Source organism: Thamnophis elegans, chromosome 8 (genome assembly GCF_009769535.1).
Source record: "Thamnophis elegans isolate rThaEle1 chromosome 8, rThaEle1.pri, whole genome shotgun sequence".
Taxonomy (NCBI): domain Eukaryota; kingdom Metazoa; phylum Chordata; class Lepidosauria; order Squamata; family Colubridae; genus Thamnophis; species Thamnophis elegans.
This window is the reverse complement of record NC_045548.1, coordinates 80,256,347-80,279,558: the sequence shown is the minus strand read 5'-3', so window position 1 is coordinate 80,279,558 and position 23,212 is coordinate 80,256,347. Positions and strand designations below refer to the sequence as shown.

Below are 23,212 nucleotides of genomic sequence, written 5' to 3'. Positions count from 1 at the left end.
ACAGGTGAGGGAGCTGAGGTGCGCACGCTCTCTGACCTGCAGAGAAAAGGGGGTCTCCTGGATGCCAGCTCTACTGGGGGAGGAGGCAGCCCCTCTGCTACTCTGGAAGGGGCAGGAGTACCAGTTTCCATTGAAACGGTGCAGGGCAAGAAGGGGCAGAGGGCATGGCGGAGGTCCTGGCTGCTTTCAGGGCAGGAATCCAGCCAGCCAAGACACCCCTTTGCTATTGGCCTCCTGCTGGAGACTTGCCTTCCCAGAGGGCGGGGGGGGGGGGAGGCGGCCAGCGGAGGAAGAACGGGCGTCAGACAGCAGCAGCCGCACACAAAGCAACGGTACACTGATGTATATGCAGAAACAGCGGACAAGCGCGCGTGCCGACAGGCGAAGAGCAGCGCCGGGGCCCGGCCGGCCGGCCAGCCGCCTCTCAGGTCCGGGGCCGCCGCGGGGCGCACGCATCGCAGCAGGCGGAACCCCGGGGCGACTCTGAATAAGCTTTAATGGGCTCGTCCGGCGACGGCGACGGGGGTCCCGGGCGTCGGGCCGAGCGCTGCCCCGGGCAGGCGGGCGGGCCGGGCTGCCGCCGCGAGTGGGACGGGCGCGTCACGGGCAGGGCGTCATGCTGTAGAGGGAGTGGACTTGCTTGGAGAGGCTGGGCGAGGCGCTGCCCAGGCCGGCGGCGCGGGCGGGCGCCTTCTCCCCGAGCCGCTTGCTGGTCACGTAGGCGCTGGCCGAGAAGCCCGAGCCGGGCTTGCGGAAGTTGGGCAGGTGGTGGAAGGGCTGCAGGGTGGTCAGCAGGCTGGGCCGGTAGAGCGAGAGGCGCGGCGGGCGCTCCGTCTTGCGCGGCGAGGGCAGCTGCAGCACGCAGTTGGCTGGCGTGACCGGCGGGCTCTTCTTCTCAGCTTTGGCCCGGGGCGGGAAAGCGCCCGCGGCCGAGGAGGCGCGGGCGGGCGGCAGGACCTTGCTCTCCTTGGCCTGGCCCTCGGCGCTCTTGGCGGGGCTCTCGAGGTCCGGCAGCTGGGCCGAAGGGCTGCCAACGTCGCCTGCAACAGGAAGGGATGGAGGGGCGCCGGGTCACGGGGTGGGACCGCTGCCGCTGCCGTCGAGGGCCCCGCCTTCCCCGCCTCCGGCTGGCCCTGAAAAGAGGCACTCGAGGTTCAAACGGCCCCTTTGCCCAGAGGGACCCGGGGCGGCTTGTCCCAGAGCGTCTCTCTTCGGCCGCCTCTCCGGTACCTGGTGCCGTCTGAGGCTTCTCTTGGCCCATGGAGCACTCCGGATGGACTCCCATGGAGCTCATCACCCGGTGGAAGATGGCCGAGGTAGCCGGGAGCATCCAGCGGTGCGTGGCCACCTGCTGCAACCCCAGTCGGGCCGCCGGCTTCAGCTGCAACAGGCCCTCGATGAGATTCTGGCATTCTGGAGAGAGGGAGGGGCGAGGAGGGGAGGGGGAGGGAGAAGACATGCTTGGCCACCCCTTCCCACCTGCTCCTCCTGGGGGATGCTGCACAGAGGTAGGCTGGCCTGAGAACCAGCTGTGCGTTGACCTGGCACATTTTCCCAGCCCCTGGAGTTCAGGGCTAGAGGAGCCTGGAGCTTCTCCCCCATCCAGGCCACGGTTGTTTCTGCTGTCTCTGCTTCCTTCCCTTTGAAGACTTTCCCTCTGGCCCTGCAGCCCCCTCTGTGGAAGGGAATCCCTGGGCTTTGGAGGTCCCCAGCAGACCAGAGCCCTTCCCTGGTGGGCCTGAGCCCAAACCCTTTCCTGGCAGCAGAGGGAAGAGCCAGCTTCCTCTACCAACGCTGTTGTGTGCGGGCACAGGTTGAGGGCCCAGGCAGAGTCGTTCCCCGTCCATTGGGCGGGGCAGATGGGGACGAAGAGCCCCCCTGCCTCCGGCTGAGCCCCTGGGGGTCTGGAGGGGTGAGGCGTCCCCTCCTACCTGGTGAGATCGGCTGCCGGAAGGCCAGGCCCTGCTTGATGACGTGGATCATCTTGTGCGGCTGGCGCTCCTTGAAGGGGAGCTTCCCTGTCACCATGGCGTAGAGGATCACCCCACTGTGCGAGAGGAGAGGGTCAGGGGGGGCCTCCGGGTCAGCCCGGGTCCCAGTCGCCTTTGGCCCCCCACCCCCTCCGCCGTGCTCACAGGCTCCATAGGTCAGCCAGCTCCCCATTGTATTTCTTGCTCATGAGGATCTCGGGGGCGGTGTAGGCCACAGAGCCACAGAAGGTGCTCATCAGAGAATTCTTCAAGGAGTAGCGGTTGGCAAAGCCGAAATCTGCAAGGGGGGGGGGAGCCGTCAGCTTCTCCAATGGGCCCCCAGCCCCCCCCCCCGGTATAAGAGGGGCAGACTAGGAGAAACAAGGGGGCTTGGCAGGGTTCAGAGCAATACAAAGACGGTGGAAGGGAGGCCCAGGCGAAACTCGGAATCACAGCATTACGGAAGAACAGGGTTGGAAGGGACCTTGGAGGTCGTCTAGTCCAACCTCTTACTCAAGCAGGAGACCCTCTACCACTTCCGGACAAATGGCTGTCTAATCTCTGCTTGAAAGAGAGGCTCGATGGAGGTTTTCAAGAAGAGATTGGACAGCCATTGGTGGATCCTCTGCCACCACCTCTGGTGGCAAGCAGTTCCACTGATGAATTGTTCTCACTGTCAGGAAATTCCTCCTTAGTTCTAGGCTGCTTCTCTCGATTACTTTCCATCTGTTGTTGCTTTTGGAGAAGAGGTTGACCCCGCTCCTCTTTGGGGCAGCCCCTCAGATCCTGGGGGGCTGCTGTCCTGCCCTGAGATGCGAACTGAACTCTTGAGGTGTTAAGCCAGAGTGGTGAGGACAGTTACGGTGCCTCTACGTTCCCCAAGTCCACAGCGCTTCCCGGACTAGCTCTCTTCCTTGGGGACCGCATCTTGCCTGCTGAAAGCAGAAACTGCAGGATCCGATCTCTGCCCGAGAGTTGTCCCTGAGGCAGGGAAACCCCTCTTGCCTTTAAAGACAACCACAGCTGGAGGCAGGAAGCCCGGATCACCTGGGCTCACCTGGGGAGGGTGCCCTGTTGATCCCTGGGGCTGCTCTGCGCTGTTCTGCAACCCTGGTGCCTTATCCTGCAGGTGGCAGAAGGAGGCCATCCCATTCTCTCCTCCTGCAGGAAGAAAACTCACCTGTCAGTTTAATGAAGCCACGTTCATCCAATAAAATGTTCTCACACTTCAAGTCTCTGTGGGGGAAAGAAGAAGAGTCCCATGGGTTGACCATCATGGAGGCCTCTTCCCTTGCTTATCCAGCCAGGGTTCAGGGACAGCCTGGCCCAGGATTTGGGTCGCCCCCTGCCTAGCAGGCATCTCCGGAGGTGGCCAGGGGGGGTTTCTTTCCCACAGCAACTTCTCAGGAGCTGGAATCAGCGGGATGCCGCCCAGGGAATCATCTGGATTTTGGCTTATGACCCCACACAGCTTGCTTCATGGCCACTGTAGAAATAATCATGTGACCCAGTGGCTACACCAGTGTTTCTCAACCTTGGCAACTTGAAGATGTCCGGATTTCAACTCCCAGAATTCCCCAGCCAGCGAATGCTGGCTGGGGAATTCTGGGAGTTGAAGTCCGGGCATCTTCAAGTTGCCAAGGTTGAGAAACACTGGACTACACCGTGACTTGGCTTCTGACCACAGAGGCTCGCGAGTCACAACCAAAATTCTGGGCTCAGCTGCGGTTGCAAAGGAGAGCTACCTGTAGCCTTCTCCATAACCCTTGGCCGCTCGACTTCTGTGAAGTCAGATTCGCTCCAGAGGTGTCTTGTTTCTTTTCAAAACAATTCAAAACTGACGAGTAAACTCATCTTTGGCATAAAAGAAACCCTCCTAGCTGAATTTCTGTGCTTTTTAAAACATTTCTGACCGTGGTCTCCCAAGAAATAATTCAACAAATACTAGACTAGAATCTTCCACTAATGCAGAGTTTGGCTCCCAGTTGCTAAAGTTCCCATTTATCTGTAAATTTGTCTATATCTGGCAATGACGTGAAACCATTTGGAGAAAAGGCGCCACCTGCGCTCCGTGATGCTCTTCCTGCTTATGCGGGATTCTTTTTTGTGTAGAGATTTCCAGGCCATCGGCTGATGTGCTGGGACCAGATTGCTGCTCCCCCATTAGAGGGAGAGAATGACCCCGCCCCTTTCAAGGGTCCTGCTCTAGATTGTAGCCCTGAGCAACAAGAATTGTGTTGCCTGCAGTTGGTTCTTTCACTGTCTTAACTCCCCCCCCCCCATGGCTATGGTTCCTGAGAGGATGCCAACCAGTCCTGTCCACCGCCTGATGCTGGTCTGGAGAGGTTTCTGGCCTCGGAGAACATCTGGCACATTCCACCGTCTCCCCCACCCTGCCACTGCATCTCCTCCTCCTCCCGCACGCCTGCTCGTCTCACCTGTGGACAATGCCAACGTTGTGACAATGGGCAACAGCACTGACAATCTGTCGGAAAAGCCTCCGTGCCTCCTCCTCCTCCAGGCCAGGATACTCCCTCCGGTCAGACGTGGCGTTGATGTGCTCCAGGAGGTCCCCCCGGGAGGCCAACTCCAGCACCAGGTAGGTGCGCTTACTGTTCCGATACATCTCATAGAGCTGGATCTACAAGACAGCCGAGCTTTCCGTGAGCACGGAGCCAGGGAGCCCACGGCCTTCCCCTCCTTCCACACCGACCTCCTGGTGCATAGCCATGAGACCCCCATGCCCCAGAACCCCTCTTGCTTTGGGGGTCTCATGGCTCAGGCAGCAGAGCTTGGAGGCTGCCTAGTCCAATGAGAAGGTCAGTTGTCCACCCAAGGAGAGAGTGGTTGGGTTCTCTTCCAGGACTGCTGGCTGCCAGAGCACCCGGGAGGCCCTCCCTGAAGAGGACCCCTCCTCTTGTCCGTCTTCTGGCCTTGGAGGGGGGTGGGAAAGAGGCGGGGACAGAATGATGCTGAAAGGTCACATGACACGTGTGTGCAGTGGGCATAACTCGGACGGGCAATTCATTTTCCCACATGAGAAACGGGGGTTGCTGTTGGGGGGACACAGGTGCATTGCAAACGAACAGCCGCCGCCTTCAAAAGGAAAGGACTCCCCACAGGGCAGCCAAGGGGCCGGGTGTGGCCCAGGGGCAGTGAAATCCCCAGGTCTGGTACAACGGGGTGTTTTCAGAAGGCCAATGAGCCCAGAGGCCAAAGGGCAGCAGTTCGCCTCTGATTCTGGGATTCCAATTTGTGGGGGCCACCCGGCCTCTCTGATCCCTCTTCTGCAGGGCGGAGAAGGACAGGCCTGCTGGTGCTCAGGAGGCCTCAATATGGGTCCAGCAAAGCCAGCTCCTCTGGTTGGCCTTTGGTGGCTGCATTGAGGCACCCCAGGCTCACCTCTGGCTTTTTCAGAAGATACGTGCGGTGAATTGGATCCCGTCTTGTGTTGCACCCGCTGCCCCTTTGGCCGCTGGGGGCTCTCAGGAACACTTTGGGGCGCTTGTGGTGTGGGGGTGCTTTACTCAGAGGAGGCCCCTCAGGGTTTGCGGTTCCCCTGCCGAGACTCACCACATTTAGGTGCTTGTACGTAACATTCAGGGAGTAGATTTCTCTAGGAAGGAACTTTTTGGTATATTCCACCGGTGCCTCTGCTGTTGAAATTATCTTTATGGCAACCTGCGGGAAGAGGGAGCAGAGCGTGAGGCGGCCGCTGGGAAACCCCTCGGCCACGGAGCTTCAGGGATGAGGAACGCTGCGCCCCCAGCCCTGTGGGACCTTCCTAACCAGGGTGTCTAAGCATCGCATTGGGTTCCACAGGCCCAGAACTAAGCATTTGGAGCAACAGGAGAAGAGAAGAAAAGAGGCACCCGATTAAAATAAATCAGAACGGAAGGCGATCAGTTTCAACAGTAAAACGAATTACCAAAATATTTAGGCAGTTGTGGCCCTGGCCGTCCATTTGGCCACCTTCTGGAGGGCTTCCTGGACAGTCAGTTGAAAACACACACACACACACACACACACACACACAGATAGCCCTTGTGCTAACAAGCGTAACCAATCCAGGTAGTGGAAGGTCTCTGGCGGAGCAGGCTGCTTGCTGCCTCTCTCTTCCAATGGACCTCCAGCTTTTGCACAGAACTGGAGGAAGTTGTCGTCCTGGCACGGAAGGTGGCAAGCCATCCCTGATGGAACCACCGGATATTCACAAAGGGGTCTGTTGTAAAAATTTCCCCATATGGAAACCACAAGCAATAAATATCTTACTTTAAGACCAGAGGCTTATTATTTCATGAAGAGCAAGGATGAGCTACGGCCAGCGGCCCTCAACTCTTCCCAAGACCATCTTTTTATACTTCTCTGCACACATTTCACAACTTCCTTCCTTGTTCTGCCTTACTGACCGCCTCTCTCTGCAAACACCTGTGTACCTTTGACGTTCTTGTGAACAAGTGGAGACCCTTGTTACTTTCGGTTCCCCATTTCCCACCATCTTACTTTTCCTGCTCTAAATACATTAGATATACATTGTATATCCATACAAGTACAAACTTTGCAGAAAATGCAGCGCAAGTCAGCGCATTTGGAAATATTAGTCTGGTACCCTTTGCAATTACGCTAGTTTAAAACTTTGATACAATGAGGCCTGCAAGCTCACTCCTAGGCCTATTACCTGCAACTTTCCAATAAATATTTTCTTCCCCCACAGGTCGGTGTAAGGGAGCGATCTCCCTTGCTGCGTACAAGCAGCACGCGTGTGCGGGTAGTTTCAAAGGTGCTTTTTCAAAAGGCAGCTGGACTGTTTTAATACCTGTTCGCTTTAATTCCCAGAATCCAAAAGGCAATTTTCAAAAGGCAACTTTAAGACCTGTGGACTTAACTCTGGGAATTCCCCAACCAGCCAGTTGGAGACCCCTGTTTTAAGTGGTGAAGAATCAGCTGAGCAGTCGAGGCCAAGGCCCCTCCTCTTCTGCTAGGATTTTCTCCTGGGGTGGGGGGCAGCCCATCCATCTCCTGGTTGGAGGAGGCCTTTTGGGAAGGGGGCTCTTGCAGGGGCAGGAAGGGAGAGTTTTTACCGAGAACGATGGGCAGCAGCACCACCTTCATTTACTGGCTGGCTGGAAACTCTTCCGTAGGGCTGAAGAGGCGTCATTGAGTTGTCTTGATTGTCCGTGGCTCACAGAGACCTCTGGGAGGATGGGTCCCAACCGGGTCCTTTGGGAGGTCCAACAGTGCCCCTCCTCCACTTATGAGCCCCCCACCCTCCTCCGGGTTGTCCTATCCTTCTCTTCCCATGATGGGTTAAAATATTGCACAACTATCTCCAGATCAACCTGCCTTTGTCCAAGGCAGCTGTTGAGAGGAAGCGGGTGACGGCTGTGGGGCACAAGCAGGAGGGCAGTCTCACCTGGGCCAGCCCCTCCCACTCCTTTGAGCCCCCCCCTCCCGCTCACCATAGAGTGCCTCTTATTCCTGAGGTCTGAAGCCAGCTTGTAGTTCTGCATCATCTTCTCCTGGGTGGCGTAACCCAGATAGACTTTGGAGAAAGCCCCCGACCCGATTTTTTTGGAAGAGAGGAGGTAGCCATTCTCCTTGCTTTCCCGGACCTGCTCCAAGAACGTCCTCCGGTCGGCCTCGCGCTTCGAGAAGCTCTTCATGGCCCCGAAGTGACCCAGGAGGGGGGGGCACGGGGGCCGGGCTGAGGGGGCTGCTGGAGGAGGGGCTGCCGCAGGGCTGGGGGCGAGGCCGGCAGAAGCACAGTTCAGACACACACATCAGCTCTGCAAGGGGGGCAAGCACAGCGCGTGGGTCCTTCTTAGCACGGTGCCCTTCTCATCTTCTGGGTGGGTGCTGCCACTGGCCAAGCACAAGGAGTGGCAGTCCAAGGGGTGCCTTGTTGCTCTGGACAGAGGAGTTTCCACAGTGACCGGCTGGCCCAGGCATTCCAGAGGCCGCCTTCTAGAACCGAGGCACAACAAGCAGTTGTAGAACTTCGGATCTCGGGTGGGGGGCCCACAGCTGCACTGCATCTCCACCCCCACCCCTGCTGGCAGAGGGGCCCGGAGGCCTCGGCAGCTCCTCTCGGGCAGAGTTCGACAGAGGCTGGGTGAGTCACAGACTGGATTTATGGGGGCTCTCTGGCCCTGGTGTTCAAGCCACAAGGGCGTGTAAATTCAGCCCCCGCAGCTGCCTTGAACACCAGGATTCTGTACGTCCTGCAATCCCAGCCAAATAGGATCCGTTCACGAAATCAGGATGAAGGAAGCCGCCCATCCTGTGCCCCACTATTTCCCCCTTCCCTTCGGTCGTGTCGGGTTCTCAGAGACCGCTGGGCACAGTTGTTCAGAAGGGCTTTGCCATTGCCTCCTTCCTAGGGCTCAGAGCGGATGACTGGCACACAGTCATTCAATTGGCCTCCGGAAGCTTTGCAAAGGCAGGAGAGGCTCTCAGGGATCCCATCGGAAGGAAGGAGGGGGGGGGGCTGGCACGTGAGTGAGAGGAGGGGAAGGACGGCCATGAAAAGTGGGTGAGACAAGCAGATGAGGGTTGGCAGGGACAAATGTCAACTTCTGCACTTGTGGGGAAAATATGAATTTAGAATCGTGCAACCTGGTTGGCTGGGAGGAGGTGAAAGAAGTCACACGTCTAAACACCCCCCCCCCCGCAACACCCCAGCCGAGAATGGCAACTTGGGGTGGTGAGGGAGCCTGAAAGTGGGTCCTCACTGCAGGGACATTGAAGGGGTCTCAGGAGGGAAGCCCCGGCAGGTGGTGGAATTGCCCTGGGGGATCTGGGGGTGGGGGAAACTTAGGCTTCAGAGCAGTTCAGGGGAGATTCTCTCTAATGGCAGAGGGTTGAACTGGAAGACCTCCAAGGTCCCTTCCCTTGTGTTATTCATTCCCTGGAGGCTGGGAGCTACAGAGAGAGCAGGGACTCATCTGGCCAGGAGGCTGCAGACTCCAGTCCTCCAATGCCAGAGAGCAACAGAGGGGGAATTTGGGGGGGGGAGGGTTGACACCTGCCCCCTGGTGACCCCTCCCACCTCAATGACAGTTGGAAGGTGTTTTAAGAAGAGGCTGGACCAGGTGACCCTGCTTACCTCTGGGGTTTAGAACATTCACTTCTCAAACAGGCCAATAGCCATGCTAGGTCAGGCTTGGTTTTCATGGCAAAAAAGCCAACATGGTAAAGTATCAGTGAAACCGCGGAAGACGGGGCCTTGGGAGAAAGGAGCCCTTCAGCCAACATCCGCCGGGGCTGAATTTTCTGGGGAGGGGGTTGCAAAGCCAGAAGCCCCGCTGGGAGAAGCAGTCCCCGCAGAGAGTTTTGTAGAGCCACGTGAAACGGGACCCGGTTCCGATCAGGCTCCGTCCAGTTCTGCTGCTGGGGGAATTCTGGGCGCTGAAGTTCAGGGGTCTTAAATTGGCCAAGGTCGGACCCCCCTGCGGCCAGAACCCCAAGCAAAGAAGGGAGGGGGCGGTTTCAGAGAGCGACGGGACCCCCAAGGCCACAAGCCAAATGCGGGTGGGGGCCGCTTAGATTCACACCAGGGGCGCCTCCTCAGACGAGGCTCCGGAGCAGCGATCGCGGTCCTCGGGCCGAGAAATGGGACCGGGAAGCCCCGGCAGAGACCGAAGCAGGAAGGGCGGAGGGGCCGGGGTCTCCAAGAGCTGTGAAGGGGGCGAGAGAAGGCCCGGCGGTAGCCAGAGCCTCAGCTTTCGCTTCTCCAGGCCGCTCGGCATCTCCCCCCCCCCCCCAGCAGCTCCGCAGCGACGAGGCCGGCGGGAGGCGGAGGGGGCCCGGCTCGCTCGGACGGAGAAGCGGAGCCTGTCGGGGCCCCGGCTCCTGCATGCCACGCGGGGCTGGGAAGGCCGAGGCTCCTGGCGGGAAGGTGCCGCTGCCTTCGGGCTGGAAGCCTCTCCGGCCCTTCGTTCCGCCTCGCCCTCGCACGTCTGGGCGGCGGCTCCGCGGAGGAGCCTGGAGAGGAGCCGGTGGGAGCCGGCCGCCTTCCCAGGACCAGCGCGGCCCCACCCGCCCCCAGCGCCGTCGAGCCCCGGGGCCCAAGGAGCGGCTGCCCCCAGTGGCGCCGTAGCCATTAGGCCCCCCAAGGCTGAGCAGGGAAGGAGCCCAGGGAGGGTCGGGCGGGAGGGGCGAGGGAGGACGGGGGGGGGGGCAAGGTCCGCCAGGGAGCCTCCCTCCGCCCCTGGGGCGCCCCATGCGCAGCCTCGTCGTGGCAGAAGCGAAGCCACTGGAGGCTCCACCGGGAAGAGCCGCCCTTCTCCTCCTCCTCCTCCTCCTCCTCCTCCGCGGGCGAAAGAAGCCGCCCGGAGCTCCGGCCGAGGCGGGAAGGGATCCGGCGCGCATTGGCGCAGCTCCCGTCCCGCCAGCAGCCAAGGCCGGCCGGTCTTCCACACCCAGCGGCTTCCCCTCGCCCCGTTTGACCGCAAGCGGGATGGGAGACCACCAGGGGATCCCGGGCTGACCCCCCCCCAACAAAGCCCGCGGGGGCGGGGCGGGGGGGCGGGGCTTGCGGCGTCCAGGGGCGGGCCTCGTCACGAGACACGGGAGTCTCCCGCCGAGGGGCGGGGGTGAGTTGGCGCAGGCGCGTTAGAGGCGGACTGCCACTGCAAGTCAACGGGGGTGGCGCCCCCAAACACCCCCGTCTCCCCTCCGCCCACCTGCCCTCCCTCCCTACCCCCCCCGGGAGGGGCTCCCGCTGCTGGTAGGCCGAGGGCTCCGGGGTGGGGGCGGGGGGCGGGGCCTCCCCAGGTGAGGGCGGGGCCTTAAGTACCCGGAAGCGCTGCTCCCCATCAGGAGACTCAGCGGCGGGGCCGGGGCGGTCAGCGGTCAGCGGGGCTCTGCAGCTATATTACAACAGGGGGGGGCGGTGCCGGCGGGGCCTCCGCCGGGGAAGGAGCTGCTCTGCCCGGGGCCTGGCGCTGCAGCGGCTGCGGGGGGCGTGCGGGCGTGCCTGCGGTGGGGTCTCCGGGGGGTCTCCGGGGCTGCCCTGCTGCCGGCTGAGCGGCGCTTCTCTCCCCGCAGGCGGCGCTGGGCTGGGCAGGAGCGGGACGCTGCAGGAGAGGAGCCGCGCCAGCCCCGACCCTCCCGGCGGGCGCCCAGCAGCTGCTCTCGGAGGATGCGCCGGACGCCGGTCGGCCCCGCCACACTCGCCGGTCGCTCGGAGGGCGGAGAAGGGCTCCCTTGAGGCCCCCCGCCCGCGCCCCACAGCAAGGCTCCCTCCCCGGAGCGCCTCGGCCGGAGCGAGACCCGGAGCGGCGGCAGCCCAGCCGGAGCCGGGACCATGGCCGAGCCCCGCGTGAAGAGTAAGTGGGGGGGGGGATCTCCACTGGGCGGCCTTTTGGAGGTGGGGGGCTTTGTCTGTAGGGCATGGATGGACTTCGCTTCCCAGAATCCCCCACCGGTCAGTTGGGGGTTGAAGTCGGCTGTGCGAAGCCCCCCCCTCCTCTCCCCTCAGCTGCTTTCCTCACACACACACACACCCCCCCGCGGCCTTTGCTCTCCCGACTGGGAACGCCCAGGGCTCGACCCCCCCTCCCCTTTATGGGGGGGGGGTTACCCTGGGTCTTCAACCATAAGGCTTGCAGAGCATTGCTGGGGAATTCTGGGAGTTGAAGTCCGCAAGTCTTAAAGTTGCCAAGTTTGGGAAAAGATAAAGAAGGGGCTTCCATTCTTCTCTGCAGCACTTACAAACATTTCCCTCCCCCCACGAGGTCCCAGGAGAGAGATTCCTTCTGCCTCCCATTCAGCCTCTTTTTGAATTGACAACTCCAGGATTTGGCCTTTCCAAAAGTCTTTCTGTATCAGAGGCTTCCAGTCTTTGAATCGAGGTCTGGCAGGAATCTTCAAGGCTTCCCCTGGAGGGTGGCAGCGCCCAGCGGGATCTGGGAAGGGGCTCAGAAAGGGATTTCTCTGGCTGGCTCCTCTGCCAACCTGCTATCTTCACAGAAAAAGTGCCGCCAGAGCCTGGGGGCCGCACTTCACACCCTGGGCAGCCTAGGAGAGCAGCAGCGGGAGGCTTAATTCACGCCTGCCTGGAGAAGCTGCGGAAGAGACAGCTTGTGGCTCCGTCTGTTGTGCAGAGAAGGGGAATTGCCTGGTGCTTCCTTCAGCCGTGTCGCCACTCTCTTCCGGTGTGCTTAACGGTGTGCACAGGGGGGCTCCTTTCCTTGGGGGTCGAGTGGGGCCCACGGCTTCCCCCGGGGCTTTGGCCGTGGGGCATTGGGGGTCCTGAAAAGGGCCCTGGAGCCCCCCTTCCCTTCCGGGCTCCACTGAGCTGCTGCCAAGTGGATGTCAAGCCTGGTGCCCCCAGCAAAGCAGAGGAAGGATTCCAGCCTGAGCAGAGGCTGGGAAAGGCCGCCCGGAGTCCCCTGGTGGGGGGGAAGGTTGGGGGCAGAGGACGTGAATCTATGCCACGCAAAAGAGCCTTTGCTGACAGCGATAAGCGGATGAGCCAAAGGGAGGTTCGGTTTCTCTAAAACTGGAGGGTGAGCTAAGTTGTGAAGCTCAGCCTGACCGAATCATTTGTGCAAATTAAGGGGCCCAATGAAGCCTTTGCTGAAGAAGGAGCTGCACTATTTCCCGCCTCTGACTGAAAAGCCGGAGGAAGCTTCTTCCTGTGGTTTCTCCTCCTCCTCCTTTCTCTTTGGCCGTTACAGGAAATTCTCCTCTCCTCTGAAAGCCCTGAGCCCCGGCTCTTTCCGTACTGTCTGTGCAATTGCTGTGAAAATAAATCGGGTTCCCTGCGAAATTGTACACACAACCTGCTTTTGGCCAAACCCCGTTTGCTGCATGAAGCCTGGAGCTGCTAAGGCGTCCGAAGTCATCCAGGCCCCGGTTGTCTCAGGGGGGCTTTTTCCAGGCCACTCGGCTGTTTTTCCTAGAAAAGCCGTTCCTGGAGCAACCAGCTGAGCTGCAGTGGCCCCCTCCCTGACCGGCGCGGATAGAAGCGGAGGCTCATTAGCCCTGGAGGGATTGGGGGGGCTGGAATGAATTTAAACAGATTCACCAGATTCAGGTTCACAAAGGAGGCGCTGAGGTCCCTCCCTCCCGAGCGCCCGGCACAGCTGCAAGGCCTGTGGGGACAGCCAGGGCTTGGGACCTCCGAGAGCACCGGACAGATCTCGGGGGAGGCTCACTGCCGGTGCCACGCGGAGAAGGCGCTTTCTGCCCTTGGTAGGCGGGAGCCGTGCAGAGGGTGCCACTCTGCCAGGCAGTCAAGTGGAAACCATCAGAGATGGGGGTCCCTCAAATAACGCGGCCTGGTTTTTCTATTCTTTCCAAAAATATGTTTTCCTTCCTTCCTTCCTTCCTTCCTGCCTCCCCCCCCCCAAAGCTGGTGTATCTCATGGCATCCAGTTTTGGTGCCCTGAGGACGGTGGATTGCAAGGAGGGCTTTGCTGCACCCTGCCCATTGTGGCTCCTGGAGCATGAGGAGGGGGCCCTCTGGAATCTTGGGGAGCTCTGCCTGCTCCCCTGTTACAGGCCCATCCTGCCTCGGATGCTGTCGAGGTCGCAGAAGGAGGATTCCTCTGCCTGGGCAGCTGCAGATGGTGCTGGGGTTGCGATGGGTGTGAAGATTCGGGGGCTGCCCTTACGCTTTGAGCTTCGAACTCCACGCAGAGCCTGTTGATGGCCTTTGCCGGCTGGCTGGGTTCCTTAGTGCCACAAAGGTTCTTGAACAGCGCACCAGGTCGCTGTCCTCATTGTGCTGCGGTCAGCCTTTCCCAGAGCGACCCAGGGCTGAGTTCTCTGTCCGAGGGGCTCCGGAGAAGGGGCTTTGGAGCAGTGGGCGCTTCCTTTTTATCTCTCCTTTCTCGACTTTGGCCCTGGGGCAGCTCCAAAGGGCCGGGTCCACCTGGGCAGCTCTTTTCCTGCACTTGGAACTTTGAAGCCTCTTCGAATGCCCCCTCTGGCGTCGTTCCCTGCCTCCTCCTGCCTCTCTGCACCCCCATTCTGTATTCCGCATCGGTCAGAGCCCTCTTGAAGAATCAGGGGCTCCCTATCTAAGGAGGAGTCAGAGAAGGCGGAAGGAGAAAGGCAGCCAGGTGTAGCCTTGAGAAGGGAGGAACAGAGAGGGAAACGGCCTTCATGCTACTGAAAGGATGTCGGGGTCTCCAACCTTGGCCACCTTAAGACTCCTGGACTTATGGACTTCAACTCCCAGAATTCCTCAGCCAGCATGGAGTTTTGGGAGTTGACGCCCACAAGTGCTAAAGTTGCCACGGTGGGAGACGCCTGCTACAGAAGATAATCAAAGTGCCTTGGAAAACATCTGGATCAGTTGCCGTTCCACCTTCCACGGCTGATGTCCAGTTGAAACCTAAGCCTTGGCTTCCTCCCTGGACTCCTGGATGGGCGGTTCTCCCACCTTTTCTCCACTTCTGATGGTTAAACACAGCTGTCTCCTCGCAATCTTTTCGTCTCCAGGATAAACACCTCCTCCAACCAGACCTCCAATTGCTCCTTGTTAGTTTTTCTTCATTCTATTTAATCGGCATCTTTCCCAAGATGAGTCCAGACCTGGGTGTAGTGTTTTGCGTGTGACCGATTCCAAGTGAAGAAAGATTTATCTGGGTTTTGAGAGTATTGTGCAAATAATCAGTGCTAGAAGTGGAATTTGCTCCCTGTTTATATAGCGCCTTGTCCTGCCAGTGTTGGTAGAGTTGTGGGTTTCTCCTTGGTAGTTCCTGGTTTAGGGTATTGTTTTCTGCTTTATTGTTTGTCTGGTGTTAATCCCTGCTTATCTGAATCTTGGCTGTTGGGAAAGTCCCAGAAGTACTTTTTCCAGAAGGCAACTGGACTACCTTGGTTTTTAATTCTTTTGAAAATATCCAAGAAACTTCAGAACTGGGACAACCATGATGTGAATGTCTGAGAATCTCCCTAGGCAGCTTTTGGAGAAGAGGCATTCTGATCTCTATTTCCTTCATAACTTTTCTTTTGATTCCCTCGTTTAAGTGGTGTGTAAATGTGATTTACCTCTATTTGTCTGTGGGTGACTGAACGTCAACCTTCCAGAAATTCTGTAGTGTTTTTCAATTAATTTGGTCTAGGATGCTGATACTGTGCTGGTTTAAAGTCTGGTTGAGTCTGTCATGTTTTGTGAAATCGGGGAGTTTTCGTGGTGTCTCCTGACAGCATGACCCTCTGATAGTCTTCTGCCTGCCTGTCCCACACTGTGGCTTCAGCAGTCCTTCCACTGCAGGTTGTAGAGAACTCCCGCTTTATATTTCTTGGGCTGCCGGGTGTTTTGCGCTGCTTGAGATGTTTTGGAGAGGAGCAAATCCCGCACTTTAGAATCATAGGATTGGAAGGGGTTTTGGAGGTCTTCTAGTCCAACCCCCTTCCCAAGGCAGGAACCCCCATCCCATCCCAGGCAAATGGTTGCCCAATCTCTACTGGAAACCTCACACGATGGAGCACCACACCTCCAGGAGGCAAGATGCCCATTGCTCAGTCATCCTCACTGTTGGTTTTGGCTGCTTCTCCTCCTGCCTCTTCTGCAGAGAGAGGGCAGCCGATGCCCCAGCTGGATGCCCTTGGCTGCTCTGAGCCCTTGATCTGCAGATTGCCCCAGCCGCCGCCTCTTCCTCATCTCCGCCTCCGAAGCACAGAGGCCGAGAGTTGGGGGCTCAGGATACAGTTCCTATTCCCAGCTCCTCCTCCTCCTCCTCCTCCTCCTGGAGTTAGGCACTTTGATTTGAATGGGGTTGTCAGGACCCCCTTTTTCAGTGACAGCTTAAACTGACTTCCTGCACCATGGAACATAGAACAGCGGAGTGGGGACCTTAGAGGTCTTCTAGTTCAACCCCCTGCTGGAGGAGACCCTACACCATTTCTGACAAGTGGCTGTCCAGTCTCTTCTTGAAAGCTTCCAGTGATGAAGCTCCCACAACTTCCGGAGGCAACTTCTGTTCCATGGGCTGATTGCTCTCCCTGCCAGAGAATCCCTCCTCATTTCCAGGTTGAATCTCTCCTTGGTTGGTTTCCATCCATGATTCCTTGTCCGGCCTTCAGGTGCTTTGGAGAATAGCTTGACCCCCTTCCTCCTCTCTGTGGTAGCCCCTCAAATATTGGAAGACTGCAATCATGTCTCCCCTGGTCCTTCTCTTCACTAGACTAGCCAGGCCCAGTTCTCTAATGGCCTCCAGTCCTCTAATCCTCCTGGTTGCTCTTCTCGGCCTTCTTTCTCAGCATCTTTTTCATATTGTGGTTATCTGAGTATCCCTTGGAGCGTTTCCCTTGGGAAGCGGCTCTGAAGGCCCAGAGGTTGGTGTGGAGGGCATAAAAACTGATCTGATGCCATTCCACGTTGGTCCAGATCTACGGTTGGCCAAATTGACCTCTGGGCTTCCCGGTGATGTTTGGCCCAGGAGGGCTCAAGCGGGGCCAGGGACATGGGGGTCTCTTGGGAGGAGGGTGAAGCCCCTCTGCCTCTCTTTCAGGGCTGGCCATGACTCTGATGGACGCCACGCCCGACAAGGATCCCCTCGTCCAGGAGCAGATCTTCAGTGCCCTCTGCTCCTTGGGCAGGACGGAGCCCGAGGAGGTCCTGAACGCCTGTGAGGAGTACCTGCGGCAGCACGAGAAGGTGGGGCAGCCCAGCGGGGCGGTTTCACTCCGGGTGCTGCTGCTGGCGGGACAACGTATTTCTGCCTGGATGGGCGGAAGGGGAGGCTCCGGAAGGCTGTTTCCTCCTCCTGGCTGGCGGCCGGTGGAGCTCCAGAGAGCCGGTGCCAGGCGTGGGTTGGGGCTGCCTCGGGCACTGCCCCTCACCTCTGTCCCCTTCCCTTCTTCCCAGCTGGCCCACCCACACCGGGTCATCCTGCTGAGGGCCATGGAAGCCGTGGTGAAGAGCAGCCTGACTCGGATGGACAAAAGCACAGCTAAGATCGTCATCTTCTTGGCGTCCAGCGAGATGACCAAGTCCAAAGTGAGCCTGGGGGCCGCCTGGTGGGGGAAGGCAGGTAGCGGAAGGGCTGCTTGCCCCTTTGGCCCTCCCACCCGGAGGCCCTGCCTGGGGAGCCGTGTCCAGGGGCTGCTCTTGGGCACCCTGGCCTGGGTTGGTGCTCCCGTCGGCCTTGCCCCTGGGGCTGCTCCATTGGGCCGCTTCCCCGGGGGAGGAGGGGGGATGTGAGGCCGGAGCGTTGGTTGAGCTGCCGGTCTTGGCTCACCCTAGGAGGCTCTTCCGGAGTGGCAGCAGGCCGCCAGCACTGTCCTGGTGGCGGTGGGCAGCCGCTTCATCAACCAGGTGATGGAGGAGGTGCTGACCAAGTTCCAGCCGGGGCTCCTGCCTCACCCCTTCGTGGTGCTGACCTTCGCCAACCTCTCGGTGACCAACGGTGGGTGCTGCCCTCTTCTGCTCTTGGCTCAGGGGGAGGGCCGGCAGCCCGGGGGTGGGGGAGGCTTTGGGCAGGAGGTGGGGTCGATGCCAAAGGAGGCACGCCAAGAGGCAGCCCGGCCCTCTGCCACACACACTGGCAAGTCCAGCCTGGCGTCCCTTGGCAGAGGGTCCGAAGCGCCCTGGGCATTGTGGCGCTGCTCTTCCAGGCTCTTGCCCACTGAGGGAAAGGGGGCCCCCGGGGGCCCTTGGAGACCACACCCGTGTCTTTTGCGTTTTCATTGAAGCTCCACTTGTTGATTTGGGGTATTTGAGTCTTTCGCCATTCAGGGGGCTCCCTCAACTTTTGAGGAGGGAGAAATGTAGGAAATAAATAAAAAATGCCTTTTGGAAAAGACTCACAGGATGGAAAATCCCACAGAGCTTCAGGCTCCATATGAGCCGTTCTTTGCATCCCTTCAAATGAGGCTCCCTCTGTGGAACCTCAGCAGGCCACGGGGGGGGGGGGGGGAGGGGGGGAGATTTGGGGGGGGGGAGAAGAGGCTCAATGGGAGGGGGGAGTGGATGTTATTTATTTGTTTAGCCCATGGCATGTCATATACGTGGACTAGCGGTCTATATGAACATGTCCCCTACGGAGCCATGGGGTTGGGGATGGTTTGGTGGTCAGGAGAGGGCCAGCTCCTGGGGGGGGGGGGCAGCACCTGCTCAGAGGGGGCTTCTCTCTTTCCACCCTCGCAGTCTTTGGGATGGTCCCCTTCCTCAACTCCATCCTGGGGACGATGCTGCCGATGCTGCCCATGGCCAAGCAGGACAACATGAAGTCCGTCTTCTGCTACGGTAAGGAAGACTTGGGGCCTCCTTGTTGGACTTGGGGGTCCAGGCCTCTTTGCGGGGCTCCCCGGGCAGGGGGCTGCTGCCTGTGCACTGCTACACCTGTGCGGGTGTCACTTGGCCTGGGTCAGCGTTTGGATCTGGCCTTTTTTGGCCAGGGGGGGGGTTATTTGTCAAACAATCGAGGAAGCCCATTTCCCCGGTTTGATTTTTACTGATCTCCCTTTTTTCTGCCTCTTTCGCTTGTCATTGTCCCAAACTTGTAGAAATGGCTGCCAATCGGACAGGGGGCTTTTGGGGGGTGGGAACCCCCCATTTTGGACTTCCGGTGGGGGGAGGAGAGGCTTTTAGCCCACAGCCCAAATCACCTGCCGAGGTCCCTGTGGGTGGGAGGCCAGGACAGCCCAAGGCTTCAGGGCTGGGGTGGGGGGCTGGGGGGTGATTCTGGCTGCTGCCCTTTGGGGTCTTTGGGGGGGGGTCTGCTGGGCTTGTGTGAGACACCTGCAGGGCTTGGGAAGTTTCCCAGGTTGGGCTGTCAGGATGAGCTTCTTGCCTTTAAGGAGCAGGAGGTGGAATCCCAGTGTAGGCTCCACCCAGGCGGTGGTCCTCCTTCCTCACCCCTCCTCACCCCACCTCCATTCTGGGTCCTGGGAGGAGGAGGAGATGCGGAGACCCTGGAACGAGGGCCATCAGCCAAGTCCTAGGGGTGGAGGGTCAAGGGAAGGCGCCACCGTGAGCCCCACAAAGAGGGGCTTAGAGGCACCACGAGGGTCACGAAGGGCTGTCCCAGAGAAGAGGGGGGAGGGGTGACCTCTTCTTCAAAGCACCTGGGGGGGGAGGAGAAGCCACAACAGGTGGGGGCTCCTCAGAGGGAGGATCCAACGTGGATCTCGGGGGGGGGGATTTCCTGACTGTGGGAACAAGGAATCCATGGGACTCCTTGCCCCCTGGAGGGTGGGGGGGGGGAGGTTCTAAAGAAGAGCCTGGACAGCCGCTGGACTGAAATGGTAGAGGCTCTCCCGCTGGAGCAAGGGGGTTGGACTAGAGGACCTCCAGGGCCCCTTCTAGCCCTAGGGTTCCGGCGTTCCGTCCCTTGCACAGCTTTGCAGTACTTCAGCGAGAGCATCCTGGAGTACCTGGCCAATCTGGACAAGGCGCCGGACCCCACGGTGAGGCGGGACACCTTCTCCAGTGAAATCTTCAGCGCCTATGAAGTCCTCTTCGCCTGCTGGCTGCCCAGCCGGGAGACCAAGGTGCCGAGGGGGAACGGGGGAGGGGGACGGGGGGGGGGGGCTTGGGCTGAAGTTCAGGGCTGCAGATTCCCCAGGATTCTGGCCAGGACGCAAGCGGGGGGGGATCCCGGAGAGGAGCCCCTGGGGTGACCTTCCCACTTCTGCCCCTGCAGGTGAGGCTGGCTGTGGTGGAGGCCCTGGGGCCCATGAGCCACCTGATGCCCTACGAGAAGCTGGAGGAGCAGCTCCCCCGCCTCATCCCCGGAATTCTGGCCCTCTACCGGAAGCCGGCGGAGGCCTACTACATCTCCAAGGTAGGCGGGCCGGCGGGCGGGCAGGGAGGCTCCGGGGCGAGGCTGAGCAGGGGAGGAGGCGTCCTGGGCCCTCGAAGGGCACCTCTCCCGTGGGGCTCCTCCCTGGAGCGCCTTCGCCTCTTGCCCTGCGAGGCCCCTGCAGTGTTGGCCGCCTGTCCTTCAGTCCCCGGCTGGAGTTTGGGGGCTGCGGTGTGAAGCCTGCAGAGGCCCCTTCGCTTTGGCCCCCCGAGTGGGAAGGAAGTGGCTGCTGGTGGGGGGGAGGCTCCCCCGGGGAGGGATGGGATCAGGGGCACAAAGGGGGCAGCTTTGTCCTCAAGCAACTTCATGCCCTCGGCGGAGGGTCCGTCTCTCCCGCAGCTGCCTTGCCATCCTCTACAGGTGGTCCTCGACTTACAGCGGCCCATTTAGTGACCGCCGTTCAGAGTGGCCCTGAGAAACACAACTGTTTTTCACACAACCTCCCTGTGCTCATGTGATGGAAATTGTGAGACTTGGCAACTGGCATGTACTTAAGACGGTTGAAGATCATCACATGATCCCCTTCTGGCAAAGTCCATGGGGAGGCCAGGTTCACTTAATGACCGTGTCACTAACTGAACAACTGCAGTGTTCAGAACTTAAGAACTGTGGCCAGAAAGGTCGTAAAATGGGGCAAAGCTCACTTAACAACTGCCTCACTCTTTTTTTAAAAAAATAAATTTTTATTTGTATTAAATAAGCAACACACACACAACACAAAAGAAAAAAAAACCCAACTGTCTCACTTAGTAACAGAAATGGTTAGGCTCAGTTGTGGTTGTAAGTCAATGACTAGCTGTACTGCCAAGCCCATAAGGCTGCATCTGAGGCTTGAAGGGGAGCATGGTTTCTCTGGAGAACCTTGAAACCTGCCAAGTTCTGGAGGGTCTCCATCCAGGAAGAGGAGACCTCTCGGGAGGGGCTGACTTGAGCTTGGGGGGGGCTCTCCCCCCCTTCCCCAATACAGCTGAGGGGGGGGGCGCTGCCGTTAATTGTCCTCCGGGGGGGGTCTCTTGGACAGAGCCTATGCCAGATCCTGGAAGCCTCGGTCAATATCGGTAGCCGGACTCTGGACACGCAGCTGGACGTCCTCCTTGGGGCCCTCCACCTCCAGGTAAGGGGGGGGGTTGGCCAGAGGAGCCGGCTCTGCTTGGGGCTTCCCAGCTACCCGGCTGAGATGGCACCCAGCATGGGTACAAGCTTCCCCCTCCCCCCATGGCAATGGGCATCATCTTGTGGGGAGATTCTCCCTGGGAGCCTCCTGGCTGGGCCGTCCTTCCCCTGGTCAAGCCAATGCTCTTCTCCCCCTCCCCTCTCCCCCCCCCCGAGCAGCTCTGTGCCCCCCTGGATTCCTCCCAGCCCATCTCCCTGAAGAATCACAACGAGATTCTTCGCTGCTTCACCGTCTTGGGTGAGTGGAGCCTCCTGGGGCAGGGGGTGGGTGGGGGTCCTCGGCAGCCCAGCTGACCTGGGGGGGGGGGCTTTCTGTCTCTTGCAGCCGCTTCCTTCCCTGACCGCTTACTCGGGTTTCTGCTTCCAAAGCTGGAGTCCAGCAGCGAGAAGACGAGGGGGGGGACGCTGACCGTCCTGCGGCAGATCATCAACAGCGCCCGTAAGGGGGGGAGGGGAGGGGCAGCTGGCTGGGGCTTGGGGGCAGAGGGGGCACTGCAGAGGGAGAGGGGAAGGTGGGGGGAGGAAGGCTGGACAAGGGAGGGGCTGCTTCTGGGGATGTCAAGCCTGCAAGCCCCCACCTGCCCCCAAAATCGCAGACCTATTTATGAGCAAATGCACATGTGTGCGGGGCGCATTGGTGCATGCACCGAACCGGCAGTGACCCACGCGGCCTCTGGCCCTTGGTTGCCCAGGGGGTGGCCAGCCTCCTACCCGGCTTCCTCTGGCACCAGAGGGTCCTTGCTGGCAGAGGAGGGGACCTGGGGCTTTGGAGGAGCGGGGGAGGTGCAAAGATGCCTCTGATCTCGTGTGCCCTGGAGGGGACCCGTGAGGGGCCCTTGGTGGGGCTGGGAGGGCCGCGTGGGGGGCAGGGGGCGGCCTCCCCTTCAGCCTCTGCTCTGCTCCTCCCAGCCGCTCAGATGGAGATGAAGAAGCCGTTTCTCCTCTCCTCCATGAAGCTCCCCCTGCAGGACCACAGCAATAAAGTGAGTGGAAGTAAGAGGGGCCAAGCCCCCCCCCCACAGCCCCCTCTCCCCTTGGCTGGATGCGCCCCTCTCCCCAAAGGCCACCTGGGCCTTCCGAGTGGCCTGGGCGCCTCTCCAGGGGGACCAACCTCTGTTGCAGGGAAGGGAGGCCGAGGGGCTCAATTGGCCAGTTCGATTTTTGGGGCTGGGGAAGGGACACCTGGCTGGCTCTGCCCCCTCCTCCCCTGGCTTCCTTGCCAGGCCTAGCAGCCTGGCGGCTTCCCTGCCCCCTCCCGGTTGGACGGCTGCCTGCCCAGCCTCTCTGAAGGGCTGCTGGCTGCCTCACCTGGTCCAGGGGTCGGGCGCCTCAGCCGAAACGTGGTGCCAGCTAGAAAAGCCCAGTTGGGGGCCAAATTCCGTGCCACGCTGGCTTCTGCTCAGCCAAGGGCTCCCTCCTCCTGGCAGCTGCCCCCCCCCCCGGTTGGCCCTTGAGCCCCTCTCAGGTGCCCAATCAGCGCAGCAGGTGGAGGGGGGGGCTGGGTGACGGGCAACCTCCCCCCTTGCTTCCCTGCAGGTGAAGCGGGCGATGGTGCAGATGATCAGTGCCATGGCCCACCACGGCTACCTGGAGCAGCCGGGCGGAGAAGCCCTGATTGAGTTCCTGGTCCGCCAGTGCGCCCTTCCTGCCGAACAGGTGAGGGCCCGGAGTGCCCGGAAGTTCCAGACTGGTAGCCCTTTCCCTGCCACCGGCTGGAACTGGCACCGTGAAGGGGCTGGACTGCCAACGCCAGCGTGTCCAGGGAGAGCCTTGAGCAGCCTTGGGGGAGGGCGGGGGGCAGGAGGGGGGGGCTGAGGCTGGGCCAGGAGGGGCTCCTGGGCCGGGATTGGGCAGAGCAGGAAGTCCACAGCCCCCCCGTTGCCTCCCCCCCCGGGGCCTGGCATTCCCCCCCCCCCAAGAATTCCTGTGCTCTGGGGGTGAACGGAGAGGAGGCTGCAGGAGGAGCCAGGCTGGGTGGGAACTGGGCACAGCCTCCCCCTCCTTCCTTGCTGGGGCTTTTAGGAGCTGCCCCCCCCAACACACTTTCTCCCCCCCCCAGACCCCCCCGCAGCCCCCCCTGGAGCCGGAGGAGGTGACGGACAGCCAGGTCAGGAGCATCAGTGCCAGCACCCTCTTCCTGCTGAGCAGCACCGTGGACAGGATGGTCGACGTGAGCCCCCCAGGGAGGCCGGAGGGCCTGGCGGCTGGGGATGCTGGGACCCGTAGTGGAGCACAGGGGCTGCTGCTGCTTCCTGCTCTTCCCTGGCTGGAGGTGGAGCCCACGGGAGTGGGGGGGGGCTTCCT

General features: G+C 60.3%; 2 protein-coding genes across 4 annotated transcripts in view; one reads left to right on the top strand and one right to left on the bottom strand.

Annotated features, from left to right (window-relative positions):
- Positions 1–341: 341 nt before the first annotated feature.
- Positions 342–9,957, bottom strand: LOC116512777 (testis-specific serine/threonine-protein kinase 5-like). Its single transcript, XM_032223434.1, has 8 exons — positions 7,430–9,957; positions 5,544–5,651; positions 4,409–4,611; positions 3,151–3,206; positions 2,136–2,268; positions 1,932–2,047; positions 1,231–1,413; positions 342–1,040 (listed from the first exon to the last, which is right to left on the bottom strand). Exons 1-8 carry the CDS (start codon positions 7,631–7,633, stop codon positions 601–603), a joined length of 1,443 nt encoding a protein of 480 aa, XP_032079325.1. The 5' UTR covers positions 7,634–9,957; the 3' UTR covers positions 342–600.
- A 1,229-nt stretch (positions 9,958–11,186) lies between these two features.
- Positions 11,187–23,212, top strand: part of MROH1 (maestro heat like repeat family member 1) — a 28,963-nt gene continuing 16,937 nt past the window's right edge. For 2 of the 3 annotated variants that reach the window (XM_032223411.1, XM_032223413.1), the window contains exons 1-13: positions 11,187–11,299; positions 16,442–16,587; positions 16,798–16,929; positions 17,176–17,338; positions 18,079–18,177; positions 19,273–19,424; positions 19,577–19,717; positions 20,757–20,849; positions 21,068–21,146; positions 21,234–21,347; positions 21,818–21,891; positions 22,445–22,564; positions 22,968–23,180. In XM_032223411.1, coding sequence (XP_032079302.1) covers positions 11,278–11,299; positions 16,442–16,587; positions 16,798–16,929; positions 17,176–17,338; positions 18,079–18,177; positions 19,273–19,424; positions 19,577–19,717; positions 20,757–20,849; positions 21,068–21,146; positions 21,234–21,347; positions 21,818–21,891; positions 22,445–22,564; positions 22,968–23,180 — 1,548 coding nt within the window. In that variant the 5' untranslated portion in view covers positions 11,187–11,277. The remainder of the gene's footprint in view (positions 11,300–16,441; positions 16,588–16,797; positions 16,930–17,175; positions 17,339–18,078; positions 18,178–19,272; positions 19,425–19,576; positions 19,718–20,756; positions 20,850–21,067; positions 21,147–21,233; positions 21,348–21,817; positions 21,892–22,444; positions 22,565–22,967; positions 23,181–23,212) is intronic. The other variant, XM_032223412.1, reaches the window with a different exon arrangement.